This window comes from Balaenoptera physalus, assembly GCF_965194825.1.
Source record: "Balaenoptera physalus genome assembly, chromosome: 1".
Lineage (NCBI taxonomy): Eukaryota > Metazoa > Chordata > Mammalia > Artiodactyla > Balaenopteridae > Balaenoptera > Balaenoptera physalus.
This window is the reverse complement of record NC_138882.1, coordinates 167081058-167104584: the sequence shown is the minus strand read 5'-3', so window position 1 is coordinate 167104584 and position 23527 is coordinate 167081058. Positions and strand designations below refer to the sequence as shown.

The following is a 23527-nucleotide window of genomic DNA, read 5'->3' as shown; positions in this document are numbered from 1 at the left end:
TCGCTCCGGTTCTCTTATCCAAAATGACACACACCAGGGCCAAGCTCTGGAAGCTACCAGCGATGAAATACTAAGAAATCATAATCACCCCCGATTTGATTTCATGTTTAAGGGACACTCTACATTTCAGAGGTGCCTCTCATTGCACATCTAAGAATAAAGACCTCGGTGGGATCTATGTGTGGGGCTGGGAGGCATTTTCCCCTTATTTTCCCTCAAGAAATCAAGCCGACAAGGAGTTCTTATTGCCTGATATAACAACGGTGATGAGCACGTATGTCCCGGGACAGCTCGGTGCTTTATACCCTCTCACTCATCTTCCCACCACCACACATGGTAGGCACGGTTATCATTATTCTCATTTTGCAGATGAGGAATCTGAGGCTTAGGAAGTGACTCGTTCGAGGTCACACCACCTGAATCCAGGACTGCCCGCTCCAAAACCTGTGTGCCTTCCCTGACACCAGGCTGCCTCTAGCGTACCAGGTCCATCCAAGCATGAGCGGGCCTGGCCAGCGCATCTGGCTGAGGGTGGTGCAGAAGCTCCACGGGGGCCTCAGCAGGAACCATCCCCCACCCTCCAGCATTCTGAACCTGGTTCTTCATTTCTGGAGACGCAATTTCAGTTCTGCCCCGGGGAGGGCTCTTTTCAGGGTGCCAGTCGCCAATTAGTACCTTTCCTAATGGACCTGGAACATCTGAGTATGGGGTTCAGGGACCCTTGCCGCAGAAGCTGAAATGCCTGGGCAGGCAGCAGGACTGGTACCAAAAGCAACTGCAGAGATCCACAGTGCCCCGGCGCCCGTCCTTCCTCACTGCCCTCCCTTCCACCCTGGCCTGGCTGATTCCTGACAACACAGCTAGAAAGAGCCCGTGTCTTTAAATAACTTCATACTTTCCTCTTTTCTCAGAAAAGCGGCTCTTCAAAGAAAGCCTGCAAGCTGCAAACTGGGTGCATTCCCGCTAGGCTGCCACCATCAGAGCAGGAGCTCGCTGGCCCAGCCAGACCTCCAGGCCACCCGCCAGGAAGTCCCGCTGTTCTGCATGTGGGAAGACTGGGGGGTCCTGTGATGTGGCCCCTGCAGTGCCAGCCGGGGTGGGGACGGGAGAGGTGCCACTCACCTGGAAGAGCCCGTGGTGGTGAACCACCCCATCCTGCGTGTGGAGGAGGGAGAGCAGGGAGTACTCGGTGTGTAACAGCATCTTGCCTTGCCTCTCCTCTTGGCTTTCTATTCCTTGGTCGCCCCTCTCCTCAAGTGTAAGGATCTTTAGGAAGGCACACACACAAAAACAAAACCCCACAACCCTTACTTTTCCAAGCAGAGTGACCAGAACAGGAGGAGCAGGGTTTCACATCCTCCCATGCAACCCTGGCACACGCACCCACACATGCGTGGACGAAGTGAAACGGTCTTTCCCAATGTGACAGCAAAGTGATATAAGCACAGAAAGAGCTCCCCGGGAAGAAGTGCACTGCTCTTGTTCACAAGTGGTGCAGAAGAAGGTGGGAGGAGGGAGGAGCCGGGCTGGTAGGATGTCCCGGGGGTCCCCAGCCCCCCACGCCTGGTGCCTCACTTACCTTCAGCTGATAGAAGTCATCCGTGCCATCTTTCCTCGCCAAACACTGCACGATGCTTGGCACTGGTGAGTTGCCCAGACGGGGACCTATGGCACAGACAGCCGCTGGCTTACTTCTCAGGAGCCTTGTCTACCATGGCACCGTGGGGCACTGTGCCACCACGTGGGCTTTTGGCTAGGTCTTCTCTCCTGGAGGGCACCACGTTCACATCCACTGAACTCATGGTCTCCCTCCAAAACTGGAGCAGTATGTGTGCATCTGCCTGAGTACACTTGGCTTTTACAGGCACATTTCTCAAGAGGGGCTCTCAACACGGGGTGCATGCTGGAATCTCCGAGGAGTATGTGTTAAAACAGAGATCCCAGCTGCAACCTGGGCCCTCTGAATCAGCAACTCCAGGCTGAGGAGCCAGGAAACTGTCCCTTTAACAGGTTCCCCTGGCGGTCTGATACAGCCACGTTATCAGCTTTTGGGAACTTCTGTACTTTCAGAGATGTACACGGCTTGATGTCCTGTGACAGCACCCTGAGCTTTCAGAGCATAAATCAGGTAATGTCACATGTCGAGGCACTGCTAAAAAACCTTAACAGCACTCCACTGCTTTTAACCTGCAATCAACATTCCTTTTTTTGGCCTCCAAGGTCTTGCATGATTTGGTTCCTGTCCAGCGTTCAACTGATCACGTCTCCCCACCCCTCCTCACCACACCCCAGCTACGCTGGACTCCTCATTCCTGAGATGTGAAGCCCTTCCCTGCTTCTGGGCCTTTGTGCACCTGCTGTTCCTTCTGCCTGGAATGCTTTTCCCCTGCTTTTCACATGGCTGCTCCTCCTTATCCTTGGCTGTCAGAGAAACCGTCACTTCCTCATGCAGAACCTTCCTCGTCTACACTCTCTCTAGACCCTTCTTACTCTCACACCATCTTGTTTACTTCCTTCAAGGCCCTTACCCTTCCTCCCCACCCCCATGATGATCTCGTGTGTTGTTTACTCTCGGTTTCTTTTTCTAACTAGGATGTTAAGTTCCGTGAGGGCAGGAACTTGTCTTTTTTTTTTTTTTAAACTTAATGGTCTTTATTTTTAGCTTTAGAGTGTGTCTCTCTGTGTCTCCATCCAACTGTCCTGCCCAATGCCCAATTCTTTTTTTTCTTTTTTTTGGCCGCACCCCGCAGCATGCAGGATCTTAGTTCCCCGACCAGGGATCAAACCCGCACCCCCTGAAGTGGAAGCGCCGAGTCCCAACCACTGGACCGCCAGGAAACTCCCCAGGAACTTGTCTGTCTTAATCACGGCTGTGTCCCTGACAAACAGCACAGGCCCAGCAGGCAGCAGGCTCCATGAAGTGTTTGCTGCGTGGCTGGAAATGGAACTGGAACTATCCTGTACTCCTAAGTCCAAGATGCTGTCCCAAAGCAAAATTCACACCCAGTCTCTGGCTGCTAGGAGAGTTGGGGTCCTCAGAGCGCAAACCACCTGCAACCCTACACATGCAGTCTAGACTTGCTGGGCTTCCAACATCATGCAGAAAGGCCCTGCTGCTCCTCCAGACCACTGGGAACACCCAGTTCTACAGGACTTCGGTGCCAATTTTGTAAGAAGCTTGCAGCTGTACCAAACACTTTGTGAACTTAGTTGTGCCCTCCAAGAATGGTCAAAGAAGTGCCGTGGATGAGGTACCTTGGGTTCTAAGGCAGCTTGTCTGCTTCCCGTGGGTGATGTCCTGGGGGCACACATAGGATTCTCTGGGGGAAGAGACGGTCTATCTCTCAGCTGACACTAATCTAAGGCTGGTGCGGCTACAACAGAAACAACTACTCCTGGTGCAGAGCGACCTTCCACCCTCATCAGTAGACTCCGTTTAAAGTGGCCGAGGGTTGGTCAGGCTCCCACGCTGGGGTGGGCGTGGCGCTGCACCCTGCGTGTCTGCAGGTCAGACTGTGCTGCCCCGGCCCGCCACTCACCCGGCCGTCAGAGGCTTACCCAGGATGAACGGTCCAGCTCTCTTTGCATTATTTCCAGAAATCCCACTTCCTAGAGCCTTCGCCCTGGCCGACGTTTCCCCAGCTCCTCTGTCTGATGCTCTCCGCTTCATTCTCAGCTCTAGACGAGACAGAAAAGAGCCTTCTCACTGAGCAAGTCAGCGAGTTTCCTTACGCTAACCCAGCCTGCGAGTCTGCCTTGAGGACACATCACACAGCTGCCGCTGCCACCTCCTCCCCCTCCCAGAGGAGCGTGGAAGGTTCTCGATAACAAAGGACCACGGCTCCTTTACTGGGGATTAATTAGGGGCTCAAGCTGGATGCACTGGCTACAGAGGTGGGCAGCTGGCCCACCTCAAAGGGACCAGTCAAATGCAGAGAGAAGGACACAGAGTTTTGTGCAGATGCCAACTGGGGTCCCCTGAGACAGACAGCTGGCCCTGGAGCGACTGTTCCCAAAGAGAGGCCTTCTCCCCAAATACCCCTTTCCCCTAAAAGGAAAGGGGACACAGGAGCCAGATTCTAGAAGACGTTGACCTCTAGACCTGGATTTAAACAAAACAGAAAGGAGTTGCTCCTTTCAGCTCTCTACAGTTCACGCCTCGGGAAGGCAGTGCGCTGGAGGCGGGGCGAGGAAAGACACGTACACAGAGGAGCTCCACACACGGAGGGCAGAGGGTCACAGGGATGCCCAGGGAAGGCCAGCTGCCCAATCCCGAGGCCTCTGGCCTAGAGTGGGTGCAGGGGCTCAGGGAAAACTTCCCTGAGGAGGTGATACTGGAGTGGGCCGGGCAACAGGCAAGGTCATTCCAGGCAGAGGGGCCTGGGTGAGCAAACGTACATGGTAAGAAACGGCACGTAAGCAACAAACTCCAAGTAGTCTGTGTCGCTGGAGTGTACAGGGAGTGGTGACAGGTGACCCACAGAGGGGAGCAAAGGCTAGATCTAGGGGACCTGATGGCCACGTTAGGAGTGTAGACTTTACCCTTGCACAGGGGGCTTGGGAACACTGAACCCTAAGCTTCTATAATTTTTTCTTTTTATAAAAGTAATTGGCATTTCCTGCAGAAACATTAGAAAACACAGACATGCAAAAATAAGCAAATAAGGTACCCATAATCTTAATATTCAAGCAGACTTTCCTGTGTGTCTGTTTGTGTGTGTGTGTGTATATGCTTACAGTTCTCGTTATTACAAAAATTCAGACCACGCTATGATACCATTTCTAAGCCTCCTTTTCTCCCACCTAAAATATATTATGAGGGTGAATTTTATGGTATGTGAAACATATCTCAATTAAGCCGTAAAAAAACAAAACAAAAAAACATTATTAACGTCCTTGCATGACAATTTTCTTTTGTAGCGTCACTTGAAATAGCTACAGTCTCCTTGGTAAGAATATAGCATGATTTATCAGACCACACCCCTATTCATGGACATCTAGATTCTTCCCACTTTTTATATTTTTTATTAGCAGTTATGCACACACATCTTGGCATACTTGCCTCTCTCCCTCAGGATAAACTCCAAGAAATGCAACTACAGGGTCAAATGGGGCACACATTTTTAAAGGTGTGTGACATACACTGCCAGGTTGCTCTCAGGAAGGCTGTGCCAATTTATATATTGATACCATCAGCAGTGTGGGAGAGTAAGTCCCAGAACTTGCACCAGGAATGAGTATTTTAAAAAGCTGCCGATTTGATGAGTAATAAAAAGTATATCATTGTTTAATTTCATAATTCTTTAATTATTCATGAAGTTGGACTTGTTTTACATGCTTACTGGCTATATGTATTATTTCTTTTATGAATTTCCAGTTCACATTCTTTTTCTATTTTTTTTACTGCTTTGTGTGTATTAGTCTTAGTGATTTTTTAGGAGCTCTTTATATATTAAGGCTATAACTGACATAGGATGTAGTTTTTCTTAATCTTTTAACTTCTTTTTAATTAAAAAAAGACTAAATGTCTATGTAGTCAAATAGACTTCTTTTCCTTTAGTTTGTTTTTGCTCTTATGCCTAGAAGGTGCCCCCACTCTGATAACAGGTGCGTATTCACTAGTTAGCTTATAACTTCATATGCTGCCATTCTGGCCCTTATTCTAAACCCCAGGAGACTGACTCCACGCAGTGAACTGGAAGGTAGGAGAGATGGCCTGATGCCCTTCTAGTCCAATCTACCAGGTTTGACTCCCATCAAGCCCTAATTTGTCTTCAGAGCTGTGCCACCGAGGAGCAGACCCATGATTTCATCCTGAGAGTAACTAGGATCAGGTAACTCAGTAGGCCCTGACAGTCCCCAGACAGAGCAGAAGCCATGGTTAGGCTCAGCTGTGACTTCTGCCAAAGAGGCTCATTCATGCTGGAAGTAGATTCAGTCATTCACACAAAAGCAGGGAAGAACACAACTGTTTCTAGAAAAATCCTAAAAAGCTCAGCAGTAATGTGTCTAGAACAGTGTTCCCACTCTTTGCCTGGCCAACTTCTATGCATCCTTCTCAATGTGAATATCACTTCCTCAGAGAAACCTCCTTGACATCCCCAACACCAACGGGTCATAGCCTCACTCGGTATCCTGTAATTTTCATTCATAGCACTTTCCATATTTTGTGATTATGTATTTATTTGTGTGCTTATATGCTTAATGTCTTTTCCCCACCACTAGACTAAAAATCCCTCAGAACTAGAAAAAAAGAAAAAAATTACATAAAACCATTACCCCCAGTGCCTGGCCCAGCAGATACTCTATGAATGGCTGGACGCCTTCCCTCCAGTTGCTGATGGTTCCTATTGGGTCAGCAGCCGTGTGCTGGAGCTGCCCTGCCCTGGTAGATGAGTTGATTTCATTACCATTCTGGCGCTGTTCTCTGCCTTCCCTGGAGCGCTAAGACTCCCCTCTCTTCCTGGTTCCTAGGAGAGCACCACGTGGTGTCACCGTACCTGTGTAGACGCTGCCTAGGTGCCCACGCACAGGCATGGTCTAGACAGCAGTTTGCTGGGAGCAGCTGCAGCACAGACAGTGAGTGGGCTCAGCCTGACCCTACCCACCCCACTAAGGATTCAACGCAAGCAAATGGCATGGGAGTTGCTCCAAAATGTAGGCAGACAGAAGGATGAGAGCAGATGGGCAGGGAGAGGGAAAAGATGCTGGCAGGCGAAGTGGCAGCAAGGCTGTTTCCCTTCCCGAACATCCCTTCACGCCGCCAGAGCTGGTGAAGGCGATGCAAGCAGTGTGAGGAGGCAGGTCTGGGCAACTGGAAGCTGCTGCGGGCTCGCGGGTGGGATGAGCAAAGACAAGCCCCTCCTGCCCCCCCAAATCATCCTGATGTGTCCCCCTCCAGAGACACACCTTCAAATGGCCCACAGATGCTCCCACGGGGAGGCCGCTCTGAGGGATCCTGGCTTCCCAGTGAGATCTGTGATGTGGAAGCTCTGGCTACCCTGGTTTCAGAAGGGCTTGGGGCCAGGCCGCTCCAGAGACGCTGGTCCTCAGGCTGGGGTGAAGGGCCCTGGCCCAGCCTGGCTAAGGGGGAGCCATCTGCCTGGTGTCTCCTGGGCCCTCAGCTCAGCTTGCCAGGAACTCAGCAGGCCTGGTTCAGAAGTCTCTGGAACTTTAAATCTGTCTACTATTCCACGTGCTGTCCTCCCAAGTCAACGCCAGTTTCTTTAGAACCTGGATTCAACAGGAAGCTCAGTGAGGCAACAATGGGTGTGAGGGGTGAGGCCAGGAGGGAGGCATCCCTGCCTGCAGGCTGCGCTCCTCCACCCTGAAAGCAGGGGATTCCCTTTGCTTGGCCCAACCTGGGGAGCAAGTTGTGGGCCTCAGCTCTGTGTCCGCCATCACAGCATGCCCAGAGGAGGGGATGCCGGCCCTACCCTGTCAGTTTGCTGTTAAGGTCATCCTACCCCAAAGCGGCTGGGCGATGTGAGCCCAGCTCTCCCAGAAGGAAACGAAGGCTGGGCCGTCAGCACCACATAAGGTCCTAAGGCCCATCATGCCCAGTCCAGTGCTGTAGTGTGACAGGGTACAGGACAGTTGGGCAGGGCAGGGCCAGGCAGGGCACCCTATAGCAGGGCATGGTTCAATATGGTAGACATACCACCAACCCCCAAAGGAGGTGGGCTGCAAAGAGAGAGGGTACTGAGGCGTTCCCGGCTCAGTCTGAAAGCCTGGCTGTAGCCTGACTGAAGGCTCGGTCTGAAGCCTGGTCAAGGCAAGAAGGGGCCCATTACTCGCACCCAGAAGCATGCCCACAGGCCTCCACACAGGAGGAGACGCGCGGGCCCAGGCGGCGGACACTCACAAGCGCAGAGCCAGCGTGAGCCCCCAGCCCCCAAACACGAGGGGCAGCACGGGGCCCGCACACACGCGCAGAGTTCTGCACTCATTCTCGCTGTAGGCTTCTTGCTGCAACCTCGGGGTTCCTGAAGAGATGCGTGACCTTGCAAACCGAACAAGTGCAGGCAGAGTGCAAGGGCAGTCCCCGCAAGGAGTAAGCAACAGACCCTGGCCCAGTGCACTACTTCTGTGCATGTGTGTGATGACACCACAGCTGGTAGTCACGATTTGTCAGCAGCTTCTAATGCCTGCTAGGAGCCTAAGGACTTGTCTACACTGCAGGGTCAGGCTGAGCCGATGGTGTCAGGATTCAAGCTGTCCCTGTCAGCAGTCCCTATCCCCACCCCCATGTTTCCTGGCTCTGTGCAAACAAAACAAACAAAAAGGTCCTGAGCTGTGTAGGCCTCTGTCTTCTGGACTTTATCTCTGGTAGTGTCTACAGAAGGCAGGGACCTTGTCCCTCTGTCCAGCCCACCTGGCACGTGGAAATGAGCACAGATGCTCCCACCCATCCCTGGCCTCAGTCCTATTTGCCACGCATGAGTTAAGGGTCTGTGTGGCCAGACCCGCACCAGGCCCCAGGAGGGAGGTAGAAAGGGGTCTCTGTCCACAGGACACTCAGGCAGCAGAACAATGTGGTCAGAGCAATGCATCTCGGTCTTTCTCATGCCACAGTACAGACAGAAACATCTGTACAGCACTTGGGGGTGAAAGGCCTGGGGACACCAGTTGTCCTCTGCTTAGCCCAGTCACTCTTGGGCTAAAGGGATCACCATCTTGACCTACATAACCCATACTGGCTGGGACGCTCGGAGTCAGAGCAAGGCCTCTGGAGTAAGCCAAACCTGGGTGCAAGCCCAGCACCATCACTTAACAATGATGAGATCTCAGATGAGATACTTATTCTGTACCTACACAACCCAGAGTACAGCATCCACCTTACAAGGTTGGTCTAAGGATTAAGTGAGATAACCCATGCAAAAGGGTTAGCAAGAGTACCTACTGGCATATCATAAGCATTTGATAAATTGTGCTTTTATTAGACTAAACACAGTAGCTTTGAATTTTTCCTCCTGCCCAAGGAGAAAGGGATAGTTAGGCACTGACTTGGGGTGGGGGGCAGAAGAAGGACGGTAACCAGACTAAAGGCTTAAGAGACCTTGAACCTGCCATCTGTCTGCTGGCCTGAGACTACAGGCGGGGTGGGGGTGGGGGGTGGGTGGCCTGATGGCCAGCCCGAGTGACATGTTCAACTGGGTGTGGGGAGGACTGGAGGCCTGGGGGTTGGCTGAGCTGCTGAGGAGGAAGAGGGGTGCTGGGCAGTACCAGGTATAGTTCTGTAGTAGAGGGCAGAGTACAGTTGTTTTGCGGGTCAAGGGGAGGGCCTGTTCTTTTAGGCAGAGGCACACAGCATCTCATCCTCTTGTTCTGTTCACTGGTTCATGGGGGAGCAGAGGCTGGAGCACCAGCTGGCAATTATCAACGCAAGGCGCAGTAAGGGACGGTCCAGGATGATGGGGCCATACCACATGGGTCCTTCATCATGATCAAGTTGGGGGGCACCGAGGAGTCTGCAAGTAAGACCTAGTGCCTCTAGTCCAGGATCTCTTGCAGAGGATTGTGGGAGGGGGACAGAGCACACATACTGGGCTGTAAAACTTCTACTGTCAAAGGATATAACTCTGGGTATGTGCATTTGTCAAAATGACTGAACTGTTAAAGGACCTGTGAAATTCACCATGTGTAAATATACCTCAATTAAAAAAAAAAAACACAAGCTGCAACCTTAACCAAATAATCAAAGTTATATCACTAATAACAGAACAAACTGACATCATGTTACTCCTGATATGATGCAACCTCATTTAAGTTATTTATTTGTTTTTTGTCAAAAATGCATAACCTCAATCTGATCATGAGACAAACTAAAATTGAGGGACATTCAACAGAACAGGCCTGTATGCTTCAAAAACATCAATGTCAGATAGTTAAAGAAAGGCTGAAGAACTAGTCTCACTTAAAGGAGACTGAAGACGGGACGAGTAAATGAAATGGGTGATCCTGGGAGGAAGAAGTTATACAGAACACGACTGGACAACTGGCAGAATCTGAATATGGACTGTATATTAGATAATACGACGTTAAATTTCCTGAATTTGAAAACTACATTGTGGTTATACAGGAGAATGTCCTTGTTCTTAGGTGACAGATGCTAAAGTGCTTAGAGGTGAAGGGTCATGATGTTTGCAATTTACTCTCAGGTGCCCGGAGACAGAAGAGAAGGTGCAACCTGCTGGAACAGCTCCCAAGACCCTGGAAGAATCTGATGTCCAGATTTATAGGTTCAAAGGGATTTCTTGTGGGTACACAGCTCACAGTGGCAGAATTTGGAATCTCATACTTGTTGGGCGGAGCCAGCCTGGCGTGAACGGGAGTTCAGTTTTGAATGCGCCCCTTTCTCCAGGCCGAACAATGTGCTAAAGGAATGGGGGGAATGAGGTCTCTGTGCAATCTCCAGGTCTGCCACCTGGTGGCGTCTTTCTATAGCGCATCTTCTTCACAGGGTTTCTCTCTGCACCCGCTGCAAGATGGTGGGGCACTGCTCTTCACCAGGCTGGTCAGGAAGGATGCAGGAGCAACTCCATCAGCAGACTCCCACCTCAGCTGCCTGTGGAACTGGGGCTGGACAAACAGATGCCAGCAGGCTACTCTTTCTCCTCTGCTCGGGGACCTGGGCCTGCAGTATCTCCATCTGTCTCTGCTGTGGGGGTCCTCCAATGCTTCCTGTGGTCTTTAAGAAGAAACCCAAACTCCTCAGTGAGCCTGGCCAGACCCAGGCTACCTATCCAGCTTCACTGCCCTTATATGCCCCATAAATCCAGCCACACCAAATGACTCACAGTTCTCTGAGTGTGCCATAAACACACTTGCCCTGACCTCCTCTCCCTGGTTGGCTGGTCCTTCTCCCTCAGTCCTCACTGGTGTCACCTTCTGCAGCAGGTCCTTTTCTCCTCCGGCTCCCAGAGCACACTCTGTCCACTCCTACCTTGCCGTAGCCATTGTCTGACTCCCCGTCCCCACCACTCTCCAGGCTGAGCAACCCCAGTTCATCTCCACTTCCCTGCACCCACTCAGTGCCTGGCAAACTGCTGAATGAGAAAACAGGGAGTGTAGAACTGTCTGTTATGCACCCAGAAGGCACTAAAGCCCACATTGGGGCAGGGGACGGAGAGGACCCAACGAGAAGCCAGGCGCTGGATTGGGACCCAGAAGAAAGTACGGATGGTCCAACAGCTTGTGACAGGAGCCAGACTCCAAGACCAGAGAGACAAGCGGTCACAGCTGTAGGTAACTGGGCTGCAGTGGTGCTGGGAATAGTCTGTCCAGGAAAAGTCCCAGGTCAGAAATGCCTGGATGCCCGGGGCAGGGCGGTTCTGGGCTGATAGCCAGGGGTTGTACTTAGACAGTGTTGGCTGCTGGAGGGCAACCTCCCCAAGGAATGAAACCCATTCACAGCATGCCTGCAGCCTCGGACCAACCCCTCACTGGCGAAGGGACAGACCAGCCCCCTTTCTGCTGAGTCCAGCGAAAAAATCTGCTTTCCTGCAGCAAAGTGTGGGAATGTGTGAGTGACAGCCTGGCCTGCCCCTCACACCAGGGACAGGTCCTCTGGGCCACTCCAGGTTTGTAGTGTGAAGGTCCTTCTGCTGGTCAGAAAAATTCCTACCACTCCTTTCCCTCAGACCTTCTGGCCCAGCTATGCATTTAGCTGACTACACCTGGAAAGAAACAACGGGACTGGAGGTGTGAAATCTCAACACACGATGCAGCCAAGACGATCTGTGGAGCCGCAGAGGCTGGGTTACTGAGACCCCCTCCCACCAGACCACAAGGCAGTGTCCTCCACCCCTCCCTGACCCAAGCACTCGGGGAGCCACTCTCACTGCACTTCAATACTCACAGGTATGTGCTGCTACTAGTGGCCCAGCTTCCCTACAGACTTGCTCTTCATCCACAAAGTCAACCCAGGGAACCAAGAGAAATTCGCAGCCCATGGAACCAGGTGTTTCAAACCATGGACCAGTTACCCAAATGCCAGTTGGGAGCGCAAGATGGATTCTGGGGTCAGGTAGGCCTGGGTTCAAACTTCAGCTTCCATCACTCACTAGCTTTATGACCCTGAACTAGTCACTACCCTCTGTGAGAGTCATTTACTGTCCGTGGGCCTCAGTTTCATCATCTGTAAAAGAGGGGTGTCTCGAGGTCTCTGCTGGATGAAAGGTGAGCGTTCCCCACTCCTTGCTGAAGTAACCTCCCTGGTGACAAGTCTCTCCAGGTGCATACCTTTTAAACTAGCATTTGATGGACACCTACTGCTTGCCAGCAACCGTTCATTCTTAGTGTTTCCTAGATTTTCTTTAATTCTCACAACTTTATAAAGTAAAGATTTCCCCCCTTTTTTGGTTTGCTGACAAACCAAAGCCTAGAGGCCCTAGCCCAGCTGACTGGGCCAGAGGAGGCTGCCTGTGGCCTGTTCTCTTCTACTCCTGCTGGCTGGCTAGAAGGGGGCTCTGTTTAAGGGCTTTTCCTTTGAGTTTGAATGACAGCCATCCCTGAAGCAAGCATGGACCCTCTCCCTGGGAGCCTGAAGGCCACAAGCAACCTCCCTAGGAACCCACTGGAAGCCATATGCTTCCGTGCTCAGGATGGATGCTGGGGGGATGGGGAGGTGGATTAGTAATCCCTCAGCTTTAGCTAGGACTCCCTGATGACAAAGATTCATGCACGTGCTGTCATCTCCACTGTTCCAAAACAGAGTGATGATTTTGTTCATTTTAAAATGCAGGATATGTATAGCTCCAATTTGTCAGGAATACATACCATCACATCCTTCTCTAAACGCTTGCCTTGGGGGTGACAGGTGAACTGGCTGCTACTAACCGGAGCTCCTCTCTTGCACGGGATGAACCTCACCCCCGGAAGGCTGCTGTGCTGGGCGTGTGGGAGAGTACCTGCAGCGCCAGAGAGGAAGTGACTCAGCCCAGTGGGAAGTGGGAGGGGCGGCCAGAATGAGGGCCCAGTGGCCAGCCTGCTCCCCATCAGCACATCCGCACCAGACCCATCTAGAGCTCGGAGGTCCAACTCTAGTCTCCTCCAGAAGGCAAGATTCACACACAGGGAGATTACATAATCGGTGATGTCCCTCTTTACCCCCTGCCCTGAGCAAGCCCCACTGGGCTCCTCCGTGGCCTCCATGAAGGCTGAGGGGAGAGACGGGGAGGGGAGTGGGCCTGAAGGCCCCGGGCTGGGAGGATGTATCCCGGAGTGATCCTGGGAGAAGAGACTCCAGGGCTGTGCACACAGAGGTGGACCTGGAGGCCCCTCTGGGGAAAAGATAAACAGAGTAAGAAAGCAATCCCTGGGACGGGTAAAGGGCTTCAGCAGCAGCTTTTCTGAGAGCCACAGAGAGAATCCAGGGCAGCGTCGCCAGCCCTGCCACCAGCTCACCCCTCCCAAGGGCCTCCGGAAGCAGCTGATGTGACAACAAATAATCCGTCACTGTGTGTGGGTGTTGGAAGAGGAAGGGACAGACTTAATAGCTCTTTCTCAGGCTGCGCTGCCCTGGTATCTCCTATCTAGAGAAGTATCCAGGGGAAGCGGCCAATACCCTGGCTGGGAGACCTTCCCGGTGGTCCCTCGGCTCTGTTGGGGGGGGGCCTTCTGCCATGTGCAGTGACGGGAGACTGAGTCACTGACAGCCCTCCCTGGTCACTCCAGCCTGCCCTGCAACAAAGGGGACCCCTCCTCAGCTCAAACCATCAGTTATTGCTCTGTTATTGCTTTGCTCAGTGGGAACAAGGCCCGCCACAGGTCCCTCGTGGAATTCAGGTTCTTTTTGTTTTTAATATTTACTTATTTATTTGGCTGCACCGGGTCTTAGTTGCGGCACGCGGGATCTTTTTTTTTTTTTTTTTAAGTTGTGGTATGCGGGAACTTTAGTTGCGGCTTGTGGGATCTAGTTCCCTGACCAGGGATCGAAGCTGGGCCCCCTGCATTGGGAGCAGGGAGCGTTAGCCACTGGACCACCAGGGAAGTCCCAAATTCAGGTTCTTGACACCCAAGATGGCCCAAGTCAGGCAAGGAGAAAGCAGCAAGTGACTAAAGAAGGGCTGGCTGAGTCTGAGAGCACCTTTGTGTCCTAGACATGCGTTTCTCTGCTCCACGGGGTCCTCACCAGAGGAGAGGGACAGTGTTGTACCTGCCCAGGGTCCCTGAGGGCTGCGGGGAGCCAGCGTGTGGGAGGCACTAGGTAAATGTTACGTTTCCTTCCTTCCATCTCAGATTTCCAGAGCGACAGAGGGGAAAGCCTGGGCCAGGGCCAGGGCCAGGTTCATGTGATTCTCTTTCTTCATATGGTTTTTAACAGCAAAAGTCACTACAATCATCCCGTGAGAAAGGTAATTTGGATTGGGGCCAGCAAACTGCCTTTCTTTAACTGCCTCTATCAAAAATGAAATTCAATTAAATTTCACAGCCTTGCGAATGAACAATACAGTTCACTTTCTGCAGTTTTACTGAATGCTGCTGGCTGTGGCTGCTTGGTGGGCAAGATTAAAGAGGCAGACAGCAGGCTTTGCCATCAGAGTGGCCCTCAGTGGGCCGTTCAGACAAGTGGACCCACACGAGGGCCTCACCTGCTCCGAGTCGCTGAGGCCAGCCACGAGCCACGCCTGACACGTACTCTGCTCATGAGTGGGTGAGAGCGTGCTTGCCTGCGTCTCTCCAGAGGGCGAGCTCCTGGGGGCAGGGCCTGGGGCCTTGACCGCTTCCGAATCCCCTGCACAGGCCCCACAGGTGTGCAGAAAACAAGGTGAAACCACAGCCAGCAAAGCAGAAGAAAATGCATTTGCCCCGGGCCCAGCACATCCAGTTCTAGGGATTTACCCTCCAGGTTCACTCACACAAGTTCACCAAGATGAATGTGCTCAACAAGGGTCCCTGGAGAGCCCTGGGTAGCAGGAAAAAACACAAAGACAAAACCACAGATATCAAAACGCACACACATCTCCCCCACACAGGAAACAATCTAAATGTCCGCCAAGAGAGGACTGGTTCACTCCATCATGGTACGTCCACACAGGGGAATACAGCCTTTAAGACTAGGCCCACACCTGCTGGCAGATGAAGATGTTTAGGATACGTTACACTACAAAGAGCAAACTGCAGGGGACTTCCCTGGTGGCGCAGGGGTTAAGAAACCGCCTGCCAATGCAGGGGACACGGGTTCGAGCCCTGGTCCGGGAAGATTCCACAAGCCGCAGAGCAACTGAGTCCGTGCACCACAACTACTGACCCTGTGCTCTAGAGCCCGCAAGCCACAACCACCACTGAGCCCGCGCGCCTAGAACCCGTGCTCCACAAGAGAAGCCACCGCAATGAGAAGCCCGCGCACTGCAATGAAGAGTGGACCCCGCTCGCTGCAACTAGAGAAAGCCTGCACGCAGCAATGAAGACCCAACACAGCCATAAATAAATAAGTAAATTTATGAAAAAGAAAAAGCAAACTGCAGTACTATTTGTATAAGATGATCCCATTTGGGTAAAAAAAAATAAGAAAAAAGATGATTATACACACCCTTGAATATGCATAGGAAATTTCTAGAAGAAACTTAACAGTGGATACCTCCAGGTAATAGAACTAGGGGCCTGAAGGAGATGGAGAGTTTTATTTTATATTCTTCTATATTGTTTACCTGTTTCATTGTAGGCTACTATAATAATGTTGAAAAATCTAAAAAAATTTCTGAGCCCATTAGAATTATTAAGAGCAGTAATGGGACCAGGGGAGGCTGGGTCTTAGGGAAGGCACACTTGGGGGAGTATGGCATGCGAATGCCCCGAACGTGTGGGCCTGCATGTTGATGCAAGGCTGCATCAGGAGAGTGGGGGACAGAAGGGACAAACCACCACTCCGGGTATACTGAAACTCTCTCAGGTAACTTGTAAACTTGCCTATAAGGAACTTCCTGTTCACCACCCGGTTTCTATAAAGGCTGGGAAGACCACCAAACCGTTCAAACTGGAGACCTGGAAGCTCGTTCATAACGCCTCTTTCGGGACACTCAGGCCCACCAGCAAAGAGCTCACCTAGGCCTCACCGGAGCCGGCCCCTGGGTCCTGACTGCGGGCCAGGCACCAGGCGGAACCTGCCACAGACAATAACACCTTGTGTTTAATCCTCATTACTACTTTGGAGGAAACTGGGTTTGGAGATAGGAAGTGATTTCTTCAAGGTCACTCAGCTAGCAAGTGGCAGAACTGGCTTCTGAAGCCAGGTCTGATCTAAGCCTTAAATGCTGGGTGACACGGTTGAAGGTCTCCTTACCCACTACTCACAGGGCAGGAGGGGAAGGACTTGTCTCCAGGCAGTGGCAGTTTCCATTCTTCTAGGAAAGAAGAAGGGACTGCTTCAGCTTTGTCAAGGTCCCTTCCAGCTCTATGGCTTTATTCCATGTGGCCTGGGCTCCCTGGGGCCAGAGCCTGGCCAGGACGGAGGAATGGGATGGCATGGGCTCTAGGGTCATGCGAGTGTGGGCTGGAAATCCGGCTCTGCCCTTGCTGGCTGAGGGTTCCTTAACCCCTCAGTGTCTGAGGGTTCTCTGTAAAACAGAGTCAAGCCCTCCTTCCTTAGATTGTGAGAAGGCCTCAATACATATTGCAGAGTACTTAGCAAAGGACCTGGAAGGTGGTGGGGATCCTTCTTTTGTGGCTGGTTTCCTTCCTGTTCCTTCAGGAGGGACCACCTTGGGAGCAGAGTTGGAGGAGAACACAGCCATGGAAGTCACACAAACATGGTAATGCCAGGGGCTCCACGTCTACTACAAAAAGGGGCAGGATTCCTGCTCTCCAAAGGTGGCAATGCCAGCAGTGGGGCTCCAAAAGACCCACAGAATTTTGGGCTATGCCAGTCCCAAGGTCTCCCAAGAGGCTGAACCAAGCCTCTCCCTAGAGGCACCTGCTATCCCCTGATCACACCTCAAAGCAGCTCTGCCCTAAACCCAAAGACAGGTGACAGGCATACCAGTCCTGCTCTTGCCAGTTCCCTCTACCACATCCAGGCTACTTTCTCTTCCTTTTGGACCCTTGGGTCACAGACTCCCTAAAGCCAAAAGATCCTTGGTCTCTTTTGCCAAGTAGGTGATGGTCTGTAAACAGATGTAGAGGGGACAGCTTCATCCTAAATGACAAGAGCCCTTCTCAGTTTCTCTGGTGCTTTCCAACAACTCGAGTTTCTTTGAAACCATCAGACCTGTAGACTGCTGGACTGTGTAAGCTCTAGGGAACCCCAACTCACACCAAGACAGACCGCCAAGAGCCAGAAAAGGGTGACCGCCACTGGGGTTCTCAGTGCCCCTTGGAAAGAGGGATGTCAACCCAAAAGAGTATCTTTGCTTGCTGAGGGAAAATCAGGCTGCTCCAGTTCATTAAAAGGGGGCCAAGAAATTACTTTAAAAATAATGAACATGAAGGATACTCTTTGAAGCAGCAACTCCTCTTGGAATTTATCCTGCAGATACCTAAGGTGGGAAAAACCACACATATGCAGATAGTCACTTCAGCTTTGTGTGGAGAGCAAAAGGACGAAAATAACCTAAGTTCATCAGCAGAGAGTCTGTTGAATAAATTACACAAACAATGATGACACAATATTGCCAAAAATGACCCAGACGTGCATGAGACAAAGTAGAAACATCTCTAAGATAGTAAGTAAATCAAAGCAAGCAACACCATCCTTTCCCTTCTTGGATCTTGATTACAGATCCCAAGAGGAGATGCAGGGCTGCTATGGGCCCAGGGCCACCTTCAAGGCCACAGTCTCACCTGAGCAGGTGGAGGAGGAAGAAGTGCCCTTGTCTCAGGCCACTTTCTCTTCTACCTTCTTTACACCACAAATGCAAGGACAAATCCTGCAAAAATCTCCCCAATTCCAAAGGGTCTGTTTGAAGCCCCATCTACCAGCACATCCCTCTCTGCAGCCGTCTGATTCAGGCCTAGCTCTGTACTCCCGTAGAGCTCAGGGGGATAAGGGCACAAAGGCAGCTCCCTCTCACTTCCCTGATGGTTCTGAGTGAGTCCCAGGTGGCCTGGGGCAGACATCTCTCCTTCCGGAGAAGAGGGACTGAGTTGGCTGACCCAGCCTCTGGAGTAAATCCAACCTCAAGGTCTCTTTCTAGATAAGATCTCCCCGGGAGCACTGGGAATGGCCATCTCTCCCCTGAGGGCGTGCTGCTGTCCAGGACCCATCACTTGCTGAATCAGTGTGGATGGCACCTGACTGAAGGGCTGCCCTTTAGGGCCATCTGAAGGCTGAGGAAGTCACAGAAGTTTTGCAGACTCAGCCACTTGAGTTTCTGAAATACTGAAGAAGTTCACCTCCCTGGGCAAATCTGGGCAGGGGGAAGATGAAGGAAGGGAAGCTGCCCTTTTCCCAGGCACTGACGCAGGCAAAACCAGAGAGAAGCCTGGCCCGAAGCTGGACAGAGTGCCACAGACTTTGCAACTGACCCTCTCCCATGAGAGGGCTTACTGAATGGAGCTGGCGGATTTCACTGGCCATCATCTTCTGCCGTCTCTATATCCGCACTATCATTCACTCTGTCAGCCAAATCGGGAAGCTCGAGGTCACCTGCCATCATTGCTCCTCCCTCAATCATCACGGCCAAACGCTCCCAGAGTCCAGTTGATTTCCCCCAAAACAGCTCTGATCTATGCCCTTCCTCCGCATCCCAACGGCCTCTACCCTGATCCAGGCCCCCACCAGCCCTTACTTTGATTGCTGCAAAAGCCTCCTACAGAGACTCCAGACTTGTTCTATCCCCAATCCATCCCCCACCAGCAGCCGGAGGGCTCCTGGCAAGATGCAGGTCTAACGGTGTTTCCTCCCTTAAACCAAAGCATCCCATCACCAACAGAATAAGAAGTTCAAGCATCTGAGCACTGATGCTTACCTCTCCAGCATGTCCTAAAGCCAGGTCCCTTCTCACCCTGTGCCAGAACCTCTCGTGGTTCCTACAGTGCGCACACACGCCAGCCTGCATCCATGCCTGTGCCTTGCGGCTCCCCTGCCTGCAGTGCTTCATGAGCCCTCAGAAAGCTCTAGTCACCCTTCAAGATTCAATTTTCATCAAGATCCAGCTCCAGTTCTAAGGGCTCTCCGAAGTTCTCCCCAGTCACCTCCCCATCCCCCAGGAGAATCACTCCTTCATCTCACTCCCACTACATGCTGCACAGACTCCTATGAGACACTCACCAAACTCTATGCAAATGTCAGTTGGTTAGGAGCCTGCCTGGCCCCTGTTAGACCACAAGCTCCGCCAGGGCAGGGCGTGCCTCGCCATTCTCATTCTGCGCCTGGCTCCCAGCACATCCTCGGCCACGCTTGGGAGCTCACGTGTGTGGAACAGGGGTTCCGGATTTTAAGTCACCACATACGTCAGTGTGTGCTTCCTGATGGTACTAATTCAGATACCAGACTAGGGTCACTAACAGGGACACACATGAAACAAACTCTAAATACTTTTTCTCCTAGTATACTTTAAAACATGATTTTTTTTTTCTCAGCAGTCCTACTTCTATTTTAAAAAATGGTTCTTTTAAAGAGCTGAGCTGAATCATCTGCATGGCTCCCATACAGACTCGGTAAATTCCCCACAGATTTCTTTTTTGGAGAGAATACAATAAAATTCTGTGGTCTTGTGATCCCTCAGGACATTTCCGACAGCTCAATGGGACACAGTTTTAGTTGCCACTAACTGCTTCAGTTAATTCTTGGAAGTCCTTTCCTGCAGCCTGTAACAGCAGCTAACACTTACCAAACATTTCTTACTCAGTGTGTGCTAAATGCCCAACCTGCCACATCTTACTGAATCCTCACAACTGCCCTACAAGGGAAGGGCTCTTACTGCCCACATTTTCCCCAGATGAGAAAGCTGGGCACGGGAAGAATAAGTCACCTCTACTGACTGGCAGGGCTGGGATGTGAACTGAGATTCTGTCTGACAGCAGAACCAAATAGGCTCTTAACCACTACAGTCTGCTGCCTTCCCAAAAGGCCAAATTAAAGGCCCCAGGGAGCAACTGACCTTACAACTAACCTTCTGAGAGGACAGCCTCACCAGCCCAGCTGCTCGAGTGACCTGCAATCTCAGGAAGAGAGGGGCACATGTGCCAGGCACTTCTGGGGCAGGCAGAGCCGCCCAGGGCAATGCAGGGAGCTTGTCACCCGTCACCAGTTGCATACAGCGCTGTCTCGGCAAAGATCCCCCACCCCACGCCATCTCTCTTCTCTCGGAGACCTGCGGTAGCCTCTGAAGAGGTCTCCAGTGCTTTAGTCTCTCCTCTCTCCTCCCTTCCCTCCTGCTGAGGCTCCAGGGAGAGCCTTCGAAAACACGAGTCTAATCACGACACTCCTCTGCTTAAAACCTCTTCACTTGCTCCCCACCGCCCTTGGTACAAAGTCCCAAATTGTTAATGTGGCATTCCCTTGTCAACCTGTACTGCTTTACCTGGCACCACGTTGCCTTTCATACCACCATACTGAACAATCTGAGGTTTCTGGAAAAACTCTTAGTTGACATGTCTAAGTGGAGCACCTTGCCCCTTTGTTCTCACCTGGCTGATCTTTCCCATCCTTCTAGACGCAACTCCAGCATCGTCACTTCTTCCAAGCCTCCCCAAAACCTCCCCCCACCCTGCCCAACTCAGGCTGAGCTAGAAGCTTCCTTCCCTGGGCTCCCACAGCCCTCTGTTCTTGCTGTTACTAGTTTTTCAAGACTACGTTTCAACTATTTATTTACAGGTCAGTCTCCCTTAACCGGACTGTGAGCTTCTTGAAATAAGAATAAGAATAGCTAACATTTATTGAACTCTTATTACGTGGCAGACATGGTTCTACGTGTTTTACATGCGTTAACTTTTAAAATCTTCACAACAACTCTATGTTATCACCCCTGTTTTATAGCTGAGAACACTGAGGCACAGAGAGGTTAAACAATGTGCCCAAGGTCACACAGCTACAAAGCTGCAGAGCTAGAATTTGAACTCAGGAATTCTGGCTCCAAAGCCCACTCTTAACCTCTATAATATAGGGTACTTGCCTCTCCAGGCAAGGACATTGCTGTTGTCATGTGGGGAATGAATGAATGAATGAATGAACGAACAAGGGCTATCTCCACACTGTCTAGATCTAAGGGACAAACAACTGGCACAGCAGGGCCACCAAGGAGCACTGGCCCAGTTCACAAGCACTGTTTACAAACAGGGGTTCTTTTGGCCTGACAATTACATATCCTGCTCTTCCTTATCTCATGCAAAGCTAAGCCAAGAGGGAAGGCGCCCAACCCAGAGTGACTACCCTCTTCTTCACTGCTCTCAAAACCAAGCAAAGCCAACCGGTTTCCTCCAGTGACTTAATACAGAGCAAAGTCTATCCCGACAGCGAAGGCGGCTGTCATCTCTTCCTTCCGCCAACAAACGGGGATCAAACCTAGGAAGTGGGGGTGGCAGAGTACTCGGCGTCGGGAATCCTGATGCCCTCATCTACTGGCTGGAAGGTGGTGCCAAGCGGCGTGGGAATGGGCGGGCCTGAGAGGGCACAGCAGGTGAAACAGTGACCATAGCAGCAGGCTCTCTCCTTGGAAAAGGGCGGCCAGACGTAGCACCGGCAAGCAGATAGCTCTGACCCGCACCTGAACACCTCCCGGGATTCGAAACTTCCCCAGCAGCGATGGTGCCCGTGCCAACGGGTGAGGGCTCCTGGAGGAAGCCCGGGCTGGTCCTATCTAGGGACTCGTTTCAACTTTCATGTCACTCTCGGGATCAGGAGGGCAGCGTGGAGAGACAGAGGATGTCTCTTGGGAAAAACCTGGCTGGTTCAAATCCGGCGCCTTCACTGACTGACCGAGTGACTCCTGGCAAGGCTGGCAGTGCCACCTCCCAGGGCTGCGGCGGGACCGAGACTCCCCGCAGCCACCGGGTACCCGGAGCGCAGGAGCCCCCGCCCCCGCCGCCCGGGAAGGGCAGACCACAGCGGAGGACGGCACAATCGCTGTTGCCGTTTCTGTCGCAGCCGGACAGCCTCAGGCTGTCACCCCGGTCCCCGCGCTACGGCCGCTGAGGCCCGCCCCACCAACCCGCACCCCCGGCCCGGCTCCCCGCTCCCGGACCCCTGCCCTCACCTTCCCCCGGTGCTCAGCGCTGCTCGCCCATAGTCCGTAGCCCGGAGCCGGGGCTGCTCGGCGCTCCGTCCCGGGGGGCCGGGGCCGGTCCAGGGGCGTGGGAGCCGCTCACCGTCGCCTCCCGGCGCAGCCGCCCGAGCCGCCGCCGCCGCTGCCGCCGCCTCCCTCCATGGCTGCGGCGCCGCCACCTGACAACGGAAGTGACGCACAGCCCCGCCCTCTCCTCCCGGACCAGCCGCATCCCCGCCCCTTGTCCGTATCTACAGCCCACGGCGCAGGGATTGGGCGCCATCTTGACAATGGGCGGAAGCCTTCAGGCAACAGGCCAGAATCTGATTGAGGATTGGTTCAGGGTGGGGTCCGAGCCGAAACCTGGGAAACGATTGGACACCGAGACCCTAAGGGGCGGTACTTACTGCTTAGCTATCTCTGCGGTGAGGTGGGGCCGGAGGCACCGCCCCCGCCCCTACTCCACTGAGCCTCGCGTGCCCTACACTCGCCCTCCCGGGTCTGGAGACGTCTGCAGCAGTTGAGAGGTCGGCTAGTTGTAGTGTATTTGTCGGAAAAGTGGCTCTTCCTTGACCCCCATTTCTCTGTTTCTGGAGCTTTGTGCGGCGAGCGCTGCCGTGAGGCTCAATCAATGATAGGAATTCCTGTCATAGCCCTCACAATTCATTTCCCTCTGGGCCCCTCGCTTTTGTAGAAACCACGCTTCAATCTGAAGATCCCTAGAGTCTCGACCAGGGAGGTTAACAGTGAAGAGTTCCTGTTAGCGATTCCAGCCACCTAACCTCAGCCCCTCCTGCTGCAGTTTCGGTCCCTTTCTCCTCCTCCTCCAGCAACCACGCCCTCCATGAATCAGCTTCTTGCACCAGCAGATGAGCCCTTTAAAGGGATTGCATCAGGCTGGTGACTCACTGGGGCCCTCTGAGAGCCTGGCTTCCCTCCGCTGGCATGCAGAAGCAGCTAGAAGGGCTCCGTGGTGGCAGCACCAGCCACCATGGACCCACTCCTTTGTCTCCCAGGTGTGAGCCAGTGTGCTTGCTGCATATGACTAACTCCCGGGTGTCTTTCCAGCTGTGTCATTCTGTATCCATGTGGGCACACGTGTCCAAGCCTGTGTGCACACTGCTGGATTTTCCTAGGGTGTGTGGCCAGGCACTTACGTGTATGCACGCATTTGTCATCTCTACACAGGCAGTGCCAGGACGTGAGAGTTGGTGTGAGTGAGTCGGGCTGCTTCCTCCTGTGTCCATCTCTTTGTCTCTGAATGCCTAGTGCACACTGAGCTGATGGGACTGAATAACAGTAGTAATCGAAACAGCTCCAGTATTATGTCACACACTGTGTTAAGCACTTTAGAGACATCAACGTTAAGGAGTCTGTTCACG

The 23527-nt window shown here is 52.5% G+C and overlaps 1 protein-coding gene across 6 annotated transcripts in view; it reads right to left on the bottom strand.

The window, feature by feature from the left end:
* The window catches only part of STK40 (serine/threonine kinase 40), a 37784-nt gene extending 15298 nt beyond the window's left edge, over nucleotides 1–22486 (bottom strand). For 2 of the 6 annotated variants that reach the window (XR_014252747.1, XM_082422162.1), the window contains exons 1-4: nucleotides 22137–22484; nucleotides 3559–3678; nucleotides 1580–1665; nucleotides 1123–1266 (exon numbers count right to left, since the gene is read on the bottom strand). Coding sequence is in view for 5 of the 6 variants with exons in the window: in XM_082422162.1 (XP_082278288.1) it covers nucleotides 1123–1266; nucleotides 1580–1665; nucleotides 3559–3670 (342 nt within the window). In the remaining variant the exon portion in view is untranslated. Of the gene's footprint in view, nucleotides 1–1122; nucleotides 1267–1579; nucleotides 1666–3558; nucleotides 3679–6279; nucleotides 6442–6909; nucleotides 7234–12780; nucleotides 12912–22136 lie in introns of those variants that run through there. The other 4 variants (XM_082422163.1, XM_082422164.1, XM_082422165.1 and 1 more) reach the window with 4 other exon arrangements.
* Between the last annotated feature and the right edge of the window lie 1041 nt (nucleotides 22487–23527).